This window comes from Pinus tabuliformis, chromosome 1_2 (genome assembly GCF_031772625.1).
Source record: "Pinus tabuliformis cultivar Carrire ecotype Pingquan chromosome 1_2, CPIR1, whole genome shotgun sequence".
NCBI lineage: Eukaryota > Viridiplantae > Streptophyta > Pinopsida > Pinales > Pinaceae > Pinus > Pinus tabuliformis.
In genome coordinates, this window is record NC_142298.1 from 1146266707 (window position 1) to 1146279377 (window position 12671).

The 12671-nt window shown below is 32.4% G+C and overlaps 1 protein-coding gene across 1 annotated transcript in view; it reads left to right on the forward strand.

Moving 5' to 3' along the window:
* The first annotated feature begins 208 nt into the window (after positions 1-208).
* The window catches only part of LOC149210270 (endonuclease 2-like), a 94821-nt gene continuing 82358 nt past the window's right edge, over positions 209-12671 (forward strand). The window contains exon 1 of the mRNA XM_089394388.1: positions 209-543. Coding sequence (XP_089250514.1) covers positions 412-543 — 132 coding nt within the window. The 5' untranslated portion in view covers positions 209-411. The remainder of the gene's footprint in view (positions 544-12671) is intronic.

Here is a 12671-nt window from a genome sequence, read left to right on the forward strand (position 1 = left end):
ACGGATTTGCAAAATTTAACAAGACCCAATCTTACTTTTATGAACAAGACCTCCACCTCATAAGTAAAAATCCAACATAAATGTGATAGATTATTAAAATATAACCATCTTCAGATTATTTTTATCATCAGATAATATTGTTTAACCTAAAAGCATATGCCAAAAACTCACGCAACCCAGCGCTGTCTATGCAATCTGTGAAGAGTAGTTAATTGCACTAATTGGATTCCTGACATTCACATTCAAAATTTTTATAAATTGTTGTTGCAGGAGATAGAAGATGAAGGGTGTAATTATAGCTGTTGTTTTGTTGAGTAGTGTTAGCATTTCTTGAGTGAATATTGCATTAGCATCTTGCAACATAAAGCATTTTAGGAGTTACAGAAGATCATTAGAGAGGTTTCAGAAATAATGGGCAAATTTGCGTGTTTAATGTGGCTTGGAACGGATTTGTTGTTTCTCCTTCTTGTTGGCGTGGCTCTTTTTCCTGTTGCCCAGGCTTGGGGAAAAGAAGGACATTATTCTACTTGCAAGATAGCTGAGGTAACTATTACTATTTCTTCTTGTTGTTGCTGCTGCAAGTCTTTTTGTCTGTAGTTTCATGCGTTTTCTCTCTGTTTGGTTGGTGTTTGGCTGTCCATGGATTCCCACAACATTTCTCTGTGTGAAGATCAATTAATATTATTATGATTTCTTCTTCTTGCTGCTGCAAGTCTTTCTGTCTGCAGTTTCATGTGTTTTCTCTCTGTTTGGTTGGTCTTTGGCTGTCCATGGATTTCCACTACATTTCTCTGTGTGAAGATCAAATATGTTATGTAGGATAGAAAGATCCGACTGGTGCGTAGGTGATTCAAGATGATCCTATTGAGAAGTTCATTGAGGTTTACAGCATCGTCTTCAGGAAATCTCTTAATATCCAAATGAAGTCCTCAGTTCATAAAATTGTGATGAATACCTTTGAATAACTAACTTGTCCAGTGCAGGAGGCAGTTCTTAACTTTGATATCTTTGAAAATTTGCGTCAAAGAGCCAAAATGACTTCAGGCATTCCTTCCCCAACTCTGGTTGCATGAGAGTCAGGAACCATAGCCTCCAATCACGTGGGAATGCACCAAAATTTGCCCTTTGATCTGTTCTGAGGAATACTAGCACTTCAAATTTACTAAAGAAATCCATGAACGTTTCCATAATGGGTCGACTTTGAGTAAACCAGTCACAAAATTGCTTATAACTAGACTTGCCATTATTATTCATGGTTATCTAGATTGTAGATTTTGGTAATGTTCATGGTTATCTAGATTGTAGATTTTGGTAATGTTCAGTAGATTTTAAGAATATTATAAAATTTAAAAAAGAAATTTCATATTTTGAAATATTTCTAAAATGGGCAATCCAATTAAATTCAGTACATATTGCCCATTAAATTCAGTACATAGCCTAGAATAAAATCTATTAAAAATGAAAACATTTCCGATTTTCAAAGTCTGTTGAAACAAACTAAGAGAGTCTGGTTCATTCAAATATTTATAAAAACATTTCCGATTTTCAAAGACTTGAAACAAACTAAGAGTCTGGTTCATTCAAATATCCTCATTATAGATATATTGGAACCCAACAATGGAGTATCGAAACACTTTTTTACCTAAATTTTCGGAATGGTTGTCACATTTCTTTCAACATTGTTAATCAGCACATGGTTGGTATCTTGTATTAAATCCCTATATATTTATGCATTTTGTTAGTTAATAATAGTATATTTTTATTTACATTCTCTTGTCCCTATTCCAAGACGATAGCAAGTTCATAAGACGCATGGGATTGAGGCTTTTTGAGGCTATTTGTTATTACATTTTTTTGGGATGGATATTCATCTTTCAATATTCTCTTTGTTAAAATGTGAGGACAATGGGACACTATACCATTCAAATTGGAGGAAAATAAGGAAACTATCTAATTTTGTATATAGAAAGTAGGCTATTTTATTTGAGTGGACTAAATGGTTAGATGTTTTCTCTTAAGAAGTCACAAGTTTATATTTAGAGGAGTAGACTATATACAATTCCATAGGTTTTAGCAATCAAATTATTACATGGGCGTGGGTCCATTTTCTAAAAATGTGGGGTTTATAAAAAGTAGGCTACTTTACTTGAGTGGACCTGATGGTTAGGTGTTTTCTCCTAAAAAGCCACAAGTTCAAATTTAGAGGGGGTAAACTATGTAGACTTTAGCAATCAAATCATTACATAGGGTGGGTCCCTTTTCTAAGAAATGTGGGGTTCTCCTACACCAATTACACATCTAGCTTGGTGTGACCTTAAAATTAGGTCATCGTCATTATTATTATATTATTGAATATTAAAATACAAGTTCCATACTATTAATTTTCTATCTTATTCTATATCATTATGTGTATATGAGTGAAAGAGAGAGATTTTTTATTATTATCACTAACACAGAGCCATGTGTTGACCCCAAATCTAACAAGCATCGAGAGGGATTAAATATTTTGAGTTGCAAACCTTTTTTTAGAGTGCAAAACTTGAAAAAAGGTTTGCGCCTTGAGAGATTTGATCCCTCTTGGCACATGATAGATATGGGGTTAACATGGATCTATGATGGGGTTAACATGGATATATATATATATATATATATATATATATATATATATATATGGGGTAGGAATTACACTTCTCGTTAGTTTTGAGCAACACATTAATAAAAAATTTTAACCATAAGATTTATTTTTTTTATTTGAGCAAGTGAGCTTATTGGTTAAAAACATTTGATTCCTCCTAATATATCACAAGTAGAGATCGAGACGGGACTAGAGTAGACACACCTCCATATACTTTAGCAGTCAAATCACTACATGAACATGAGTTCCTTATCCCGTAAACAAGGGGGTCTTATACACCAATTTGGCGGCTCGCTTGGCTATGCACTTAAAAAGGGAAAGAAAGAAAAATAATTTCTCCAAGAGGTGCTCTACAGCCTAGTATGAGAGAGATGTGTAGGCATTGGATGTTAGATGTGTAAAAATTAGATGTTCGAGACTTAAATATGTCAATATGTATATATATATATATATATATATATATATATAATTGAGATAACATAGTAAATTTTGCGGAGGTTTTTGAGCTCGGGTTTTTACAACCGATGGTTTTTCCCATGCTATTCTTCTTCAATGTTCAAATTACATTAAAAATAAATAAAAATAAAATAATTAATAATTAATAATTAAAATAAAATTGCATAAAATAGTAAATTTATGGATGGAGGTTTTTGGGCCCTAGATTTTCACAACTCATGGTTTTTCCCATGGTATTCTTCTCTAATTGTCAAATTACATTAAAAATAAATAAAATAAAAAAATAATAATTAATAATTAAAATAAATGAGATAAAATAATAAATTTATGTATGGGGGATTTTGGACTCCAGGTTTTCATAAGTCGTGGTATTCTTTTCTAATGTAGCTTATTTAAAAGTATTATTTTCTGATGTGAGACATTCATTGCAACAAAAGGTTTTACCTAGATTCGACCAAGAAAACCACTCAATAAAGGCACAATACACAAAGAATTTACATCTTTGCATATGCATGCTTTCTATGTAAGACTTGGGAAAAACATCCCTGCTCACTTTGTTACATAGTTTTCAAAGATTAAATTTTTCCAAGTCGTTTTCTATATTATTCATTTTATTTTATATGTTTGAAATTTTAGTTATGAGTTTCTTCATTTTATTTTATATGTTTGAAATTTTACTCATGAGTGTGAAGAGAAATGCAATCACCAAAAACATAAAATATGGTGCACTTAGTCCTAGATTTTGTTTATATTTTTTGTTGGCATTAAAATTGATTGGACTTGAACAATTTAGATTGTGTCAATTGGTTTTAACCAGTGTTTTAAAACTTCGACTCTGGCACCGACTCGGCCGAGGGTCAACTCCGACTCCGACTCAGTATCGACTCGGCCGGCTCGATTTCAATGACTCAGTCGTTGTAAAAAATACAATAAATATTTATTTTTTTTATAAAAAAACATAATTTTAAAGATTTTCATTCATGTTTCCAAACACACAGCATTAGAATATAGATGGAAGACCACATATGATCAAAGTAGGCTCATGAATATATCCATTATATCAAAATGACACCCAGTGCACTGTCCAATACATACATGATCATGAATCATGATATAGAGATCAAAACAAAAAAACATAACCAAGGAGGCTAGAAATGGCCTCTACAACAAAAGTAAATTGTGACCAGTACTACTGGCTAGTAGCTACTGCCAGAGGAGCCAAGATCATGTGGATCAATCTCTTGATCATCATCAGAGTCAGAGCCACACTGTTAACCACCTAAGAGTTACTAAGCCCCTCAAGCTAGATGAAAAGGGCGGCCCTAGAGGTCTATCTAGTATCAACCAAGCTTATGCTTGGAGGTAAGTTATTAATGCAAGTTAACTTAGAATGCGATGCAAGGATGGAGAGTGATTTTTAGGCTAAGATTCTCTTAATGATTTAGTACTTTAAGTTATGATCAAATTTTTAATTAAGAAAACAAGTACTCGACAATAATATTCAAGAGATAATCTTAACCATAAAACAAGTGCTAATATGATATCAAGATATGCCCAACAACAGAAATGATTCATCAATATGCTCAAGATAGCAACACTATAAGCTAATAGCAACAAAGTGCCAACTAGAGATAACAACAAAATACAATTTGCCAATGTTTCAGTATGAGATGCTAAAGACAAGTATCCAAAGAAGCAGTGAGATTTGTAAATGCTCTTAGTCTACTTCAATACAAACTACCAACGATTGAGATTTTTAATCAATGCCCAAATAGCAAGTCCCTTAGAGCCTAAGTGCCCATGTAAGGTTACCTTTCAACAAGATGTATTAGCAATGAGACAAGAGAGTTATACCAAGGCTTATTGTATCAAATATTCAACAAGATATTTATTATCCAATGCCAACAACCTTATGAGCAAATGAGAGCACTTAAAGCTAGCAATGTATTCAGTTTTTTAAATGACACAAATGAGTAACTTTAGGACAGCAGTAAGCTAACTATGAATGATAATTAGGACAACAGAGACTACTTAAGATGCCAAGTGAGCTAGTTAATTCCAAAATGCCAACAGTGAGCTATCTCTATGCCAAATGCCTTAAACAAGCCCAAATTAATTTGAAATGCAGATGAAGAGAAAATTATGATACTGATGAATTTTCAGATTTCAAATTACAGCATTAAGATATCCAAATACCAAATATGTCAAACAGTCCCAGAATTCTTATTTTCTTTTGAATTAAATTAGATTTTTTGAATAGGGACTGCATTAGGCTTGATAGAGGGAGAAAGGCCTGTTGTTGCCTGTTCTAGCCTCCTTTTCCCTGCGGCACTCAAGCAATTAATAAAAATAAATAAATAAACGTTGTTTTTAATGTGCCTAGGCTGTTGTACGTAACTCGGCTTGGTTAATACTGAGCCGGCCGAGGCCGACTGAGTTGTTAGACAACTCGGCCAGCTCGGTATTAACCTGGCCGGCCGAGTCGGTTCCAAGCCGACCATTTTTTAAAACACTAGTTTTAACATCTACATGAAAATTCATTGGAATATGTCTCTTAAATGTTCATAACAACTTAGTTTACATATAGATATTATTGAGTTTTATTTAGGAGATCGAATGATAACATTAAAATAAAATTAAACCAGGGATAGCTAATATCAATGGCTCCTGCAAAGACAGATGCATATATTTTTATTAAGTTTTACATTATAAGAGAGGAGCTTATTGGATTTTACACTCTAGCAATAGAGCTTCAAGTAGAATATACTTTAATTACTTAGCTTATATATATCAAACTAGCTTAGATTCATCTTAACTCTAGATTTATTAAGTGCCTAAAGGGAACAAATCTTTAGAGGTGCAAACATTTCCTTAGGTTTTGCACTAAAAAAAGAGTTTTGCATTACAAGATATTCGATCCTTCTCGGTTCTTGATAAATCCACAGTTAAATGGATCTAGGCTCGTATATACATAGTTAACATTAAATATTTTACTCAACATGACCATTGAAATGTTTTATTTAAGATCCACATTATTTGCATTAAAATATTTTTTTATTAATAAATTATTTTAAAAATAACTCCCCTCATATTGGAAAATAAAAAACATATATCCATGAGATAATATGTCTCTATCTATATATATACATATTAAATTATTTTTGTTATTAATATTAGAAAGCACTTATCAATAGAATAAGAAATATCTCTTTTTCTTTATTTATGTTTAAATTTTATGATGAAATATTTTACTTTCACTCCATATTATGTATATCAAATTTTGTTATTAATATTTCTAATTCATTAATATAAATAATATTTTTTATTGTGATATTAAAAACAACATTTTAATTTAATTTAACACCATTATTATTTTATTGAATTGAAGCACAAATATTATTTAATTTTTGTTTTATTGAAAAATCTATTATGAAAATATATTTAGTTTTTTTATTATTCTTTTGGGATTTTTAATATAAAATTGTAAAAATCACTCTCTGCACATTGATATATTTATTGGTGATATTTTTTTTTTTGTATTTTGCAAATTTTCTTATTATTATTTTTAATAAAAATATTTTTATTATAATTAAAAATATTATATTAATTAAAACACTTATTAAAAATACCATTTATTAAAAAGATATTCCTTCAATTCCCATTTATTTATGGAAAAACAAATACGTTAACACACGCACCAACCCAATTTAATAATCATACATTTATCCTTTACACTTCATTTTGAAAATGACATAAATAAAGAGTATGTCGAATGGGATATAATGTAACATTCCCTCCTGTTTAATGAAAAGTTAAAATGTATTTTACCAAATATTAATATATCATTATTAATATTTGTATATTTAATTTATTAGATTGGAAACATAAAAATAAAAATAAAAAAATTAATTATGGAAAAATGAAATGTTAATAAATAAAATTATGATTATTAGAATATTAATTAAATATTAAGTTTAAAAGAAATGAAAAAAAGATTTTTATTAAAAATATTAATAAAAAAATTGTAATCCTATTAATAAATAAAAAGTTTATTCATTATATGTTAAAAAAATATTTTTAATGCAAATTTGATTTAATAATAAAATTAATTTTATTAAAATAAAAAATAAGTTTTCATATTAAATTTTATAAAATTTAGTTAAAAAAAATTAATTTATAAGATTGTAAGATAATATTAAATATCGTTTTTATAAGATTTTTAATAGCCTTGGAAGGTAAATGTAACAAAGTCTTCAAATAAGAAACAAAATTCAACATCACAAAGGACCTCTTACGTAGTTGTTTCATATTATATTCTCTTAAGAAATGAAATGATACGAAGCAAGCACAGGCCAGAATGTAAGGAGAGTAATCTAGAGACCTTAGAAGTAAAGCAACAAATGATCATAGCTGAGCTAACTCATCAATGAAAAATGAAAAGTATCAACAATGGCCAGCCAAAAATTCCATCCCCCTTTGATGATAAAGTTAAAGACAAGAAAAAACAATAGTTAAAAAGTAAAAGGAGGGGTTCTCAAGTCTTAATGACTTGGGAAGCTATTGGGACCTTAATAGAAACCTTCCAATTTTTTTCCTAACATTTGACATGGAGAAAAATAACTTTATGATGTGGTTATGGCCCAAGATTGGTTACCAATCCAATATATGCATAACTCCTATATAGGTAAGAGTTGACTAACTCTAGGTTAAGTCAGTGTGAATGGTTTCACTAACATTGTGTCACATGTGCACTTTATTGGAGATTTCTTCTATCTCTTAGCATCACCAAGTGTTGAAATCCATGAAACAAATAAAGTAATCAATAGAATGTGCCAAGATATGGAAGTATTTCCTTAACTTTCTCCTGAGAGTAACACTTGTCTTTGCCTAGTAGTTCCCCTTATAATCCTACCTCCCGAATTTCTTGATGACCCCTTCTATTCATCATATCTTCTTTCATAGAATCATGTGCTATGTTAATCCTCTCAAGCATCTAATGCCAAGTATTCCATGGAAGTTAATACTAAGTACTCTTCTTCATCGTCAAGAATAGATGGCTCATAGAGTTTCAAGTTCTCTATATTTAATATGATGTGAATGAACATATATGGATGTAAGTTTATAAGCATTTTGTCTACATTTTCCAATGCTTCAAAAGGCCCATATCTTAAGGCTTTATTTTCTTCCATGGTCCCTACAACCTTTCTATATTCAGATGCAACCAAACTCATTATCCTACCTCGAATACATTTCCAATCATGTTTTAATCATGCATGGCCTTGTATTTCTCTTAGGATTTTTCTAATTTCTTTTGAATATGCAAGTGTATTTGCTTAATCCTACCCATAAACTTATTGACCTTCAACGCATCACTTGAGGCTCCTACTTGCTTTACTTCATGTAGACTAGACACAATATCTAAAGGTGAAGGTGGAAGATATTTAAAACAAAATTTTCAAAGGGAAACTTACCAATGTAACTATTAATAACCTGATTGTAAGAGTGTTGTATATAACAATTTTTTAATCTTGTGTCCTTGGATGTTTTTTATTGTACCTCTAAAAGGTTGAACCAAATTCCTTATCGCCAACTCCATCTGCTATTTATTTAGGGATGGAAGGTTATATATCCCTTCAATTTAGTATCCAAATTCTCCCATGCTACACTTCAAAACATACCAAGGAAACTATTATCTTTATTAGAGGTGATACCCCTTGGTATCCTAAAGTGCATCTAGACCCTTTCAAAGTAAAAACCTACTACTTCTTGTCCTTTAGTAGTCTTTTTACAAGGCATCAAGGCAAACATCTTATTAAACATATTGACTACCATAGATAATTAGTTCTACCCTCTTCTTGTCATTAATAGATCCTCAACAAATTTCATCAATATACTTTCTCGAAGTCTTAGAGATATTGAAGTACATTGTATAGTCTTTTTTTCCTTTTACTTGGTTTGTGGATACAATTGACATATCACCTCTAATAAATGTTATGGATCTAACCCAGAAATATATGATAATATAAATAAACCCAAGAATAACAAGCTCAAAATAGATAGAAATGCTTCTTTATTGATCAAAACCCTTAAGGTAGGGTAACACCATACATTCACTCCTTAAGGAAGGAGAGCACTCCACAAGCCATATGCATGTTCATACAATAATCCTTGACTGTCTCCATGTGGAGTCTCTAGCCTCTATATAGGCCTCATACATACAATACCATGGGTCATTACCATGGTTCCCTCATACCATCAACTAATACCATGGGCCCATTACATTATTATTAACTACTTGTGGTCCCTTACATGATATGGGTTAACCACCTTATTTATTACTTGGCCCATCCCATTATTACATTATTACCTTGGGTACCTCCCTTGGTACCCCATATTATCCCCGCTAGGTATATAACATTCCACCCCCTAAGCATGTTTCGTCCCCGAAACATGGGAAGAACACAAATAATAAGATCTACTCAAAAGAGTAGTCCACTGATACCATGCACGTGCATCTAGCCATCCAAGAGAAAGGTGAACCCTCGATCTCACTGGTGCCTCGCTCGCTTGAGATGGAAGTTGACCGTGGCAGCTCTTCTTTGTTGATGTGTAGTAGGTGGATCTTCTCTCCTCGCTATCCGTCATACGGTGGTTGTTGTCCTTGTGACTACTTGGTTTCCATCTTGATGGTTGTCTTGTGGGGTGATGTGGGTGATGATATGTTGAAGTTTTAACCCACGATGTCTTTTTCTTTAATTCACCCTGTTGTGGTGCCTGTTGTGGTGTCTTCTTTTCCAATATGACTTCAACCACTGAGCCCTCCTCTGATGTATCAGCACCTGTAACCTTTTCCGCTTCAGCCTCTGTTTGTGTTTGATTGTCGACCATCAACTGCTCATCATCTGATATGTCAGTCCCTGTAACATCTTCTGCTTCAACCGCCTTGGACTCTACCTGCTTATTAATGGAAATATCCTGTAATGTAATTTTCTTCTTTTTATACCAGAGCTTCAGGAATTTCTTCTGCACATTAATATTTATAGTACCCACTAATTCCATCCAAGGGTATCCCAAAACAACATCCATGTTATCCATATCTGAAGCATAAAAATCACCATGAAACACATACTTATCCATAGAAAGTTTCAAATCCTTATAAATTTGAACATCCTTATCATCAACCTGTGTATTTTCAATATGTTTTGCTGGGACTTGCAATTTTTTTGCCAAATTAACATTGATAAAATTATGTTTACCACTAGGATTGATAGAAACAATGATCTTCTCTTTTTGAATCAATCCATGAACCTGCAATAAGGATATACTAGTAGGAAATAGCCCCACATGTTTCTTTTTATCTTGTTTTCTAGCATGAGACCATCTGTCTAAAAGTAATTTTTCAAATTCTTCATCGGCAGGTCGGAACACTTCTTTTGGTTAAGTAATCCCCACCATGTGGCTGCCTCATCTTCAAAATTAAACACTACAAAAGTTCTCCAATGCTGTGTCCATAATAACTTATGTGTTTTTATGCATTCTTCAATAGTAGGACCATTTTCTTTTCCTGTAAAACATAGAGCCTTGCTAGAAGCCATGAAGAGAGTTTTGAAATGGCGAAAATTTGAAATTGTCACAGTTTCGTCAATATTTCTCAGAATCCCTATTATGACCTGTTTTCAGAAACGGAACAATCATTCTGCATCTACCCATGTGATAGAAATCTTGATCCCGGCACTTAAAATTTTAGATCTGCGCTGCAACTCTCCCGCCGTCACCAAAATTTCTGCAAAAAAGAGCTGATTTTAAATCAGTGATATCTCCCTCATCCGGACTCCGATTCGACTGATTTTTTTTTTGAAATTAGGTATTTTTTCACAAAAATTCCAGATCTACAAGTAGATTTTTCAGATCGTACACCAGGACGTCCAGATCTGCGCCGCAAACTCGCTGCCCTGAAAAATTGTCTGCAACCCCACTGATTTTTAGATCAGCGATATCTCCTTCATCCGGACTCCGATTCAACCGATTTGTTTTTTGAAATCGGCTATTTTTTCACAAAGAATACAGATATACAATTATATTTTACATATCTTTCACTAGAACATCCAGATCTGAGCTGCAAACTCGCTGCCCTGAAAAATTGTCTACAACACCACTGATTTTTGGATCAGCGATATCTCCTTCATCTGGACTCCGATTCAATCGATTTTTTTTTTTGAAATCGGCTATTTTTCTACAAAGAATACAGATATACAATTACATTTTGTAGATCTTTCACCAAAGCGTACAGATCTGATATGCAAACTTGCCACCCAAAAATCCCTGCAAAAAAAAAAAATTCCACTTTTGTGCCCAAGAAAGTGCTCTAATACCACTTGTTATGGATCTAACCCAAAAATATATGATAATATAAATAAACCCAAGAATAACAAGATCAAAATATATAGAAATGCTTCTTTATTGATCAAAACCCTTAAGGTAGGGTAACACCATACATTCAGTCCTTAAGGAAGGAGAACACTCCACAAGCCATATGCATGTTCATACAATAATCCTTGAGTATCTCCATGTGGAGTCTCTAGCCTCTATATAGGCCTCATATATACAATACCATGGGTCATTACCATGGTTCCCTCATACCATCAACTAATACCATGGGCCCATTACATTATTATTAACTACTTGTGGTCCCTTACATGATATGGGTTAACCACCTTATTTATTACTATGGCCCATCCCATTATTACATTATTACCTTAGGTACCTCCCTTGGTACCCCATATTATCCCCCCTAGGTAATCTAACTACTTCCTACATCTCAAGCTAGTATACATACCTCTATTAGTTGGTCACGATCTTCCCCACACCAAAATGCTTAGAAGTTTTGAGGTTGTGGGTCCCTCTCTTCAATTACATTCTTTTATCCCTTTAAGACACACAACTTCCCCATGTTGTAGAGTAATCCACCCAAGAGGTTGTAATCAACTCTGTTGTTTTTATTTGCTATTTTATGTTGACCTTGTAGCTACTAATTCACACATTTTGACACCTCATCTTCAAATAACTCTTATTTACATGCTTCATGGGTGAATGTTGCTATGTGCATAATTGTGACTATCACTATAATTTTTGGTGTTAGCAACGTTGATACCACATGTGTCAAATTGTTAATTATACCCTTTTTATATTTGATTATTAGACAAAATTGTTGTAGAAATCTCATATACTCTAAATTTTGTATTGCTAGAGATTACTCTTGGTTTGTATATATTGTAGAGGTTGGTGATCAATATAGATAATGGCGTCCTTTCCCAATAAGTAGTGTTTCCACTTCTTTACTATCTACAACATGACATAAAGATCCTCATCATAGACAGGGTATTTTAGTTCTACCTCATGGAACGACTTTGAACAATAGAAAATCATTTTTATACTTTGCATTAACACTACCTGCATAAGATTCACACTTGGATCAATTTCCTCTTCAAATGGCCTCTATCGGTTGTGAAATCTTAAGCATGATACTTTACTAAAATTCTACTTCAAATTCTCAAATTCTTTATGCTAACTCTTACTCCAC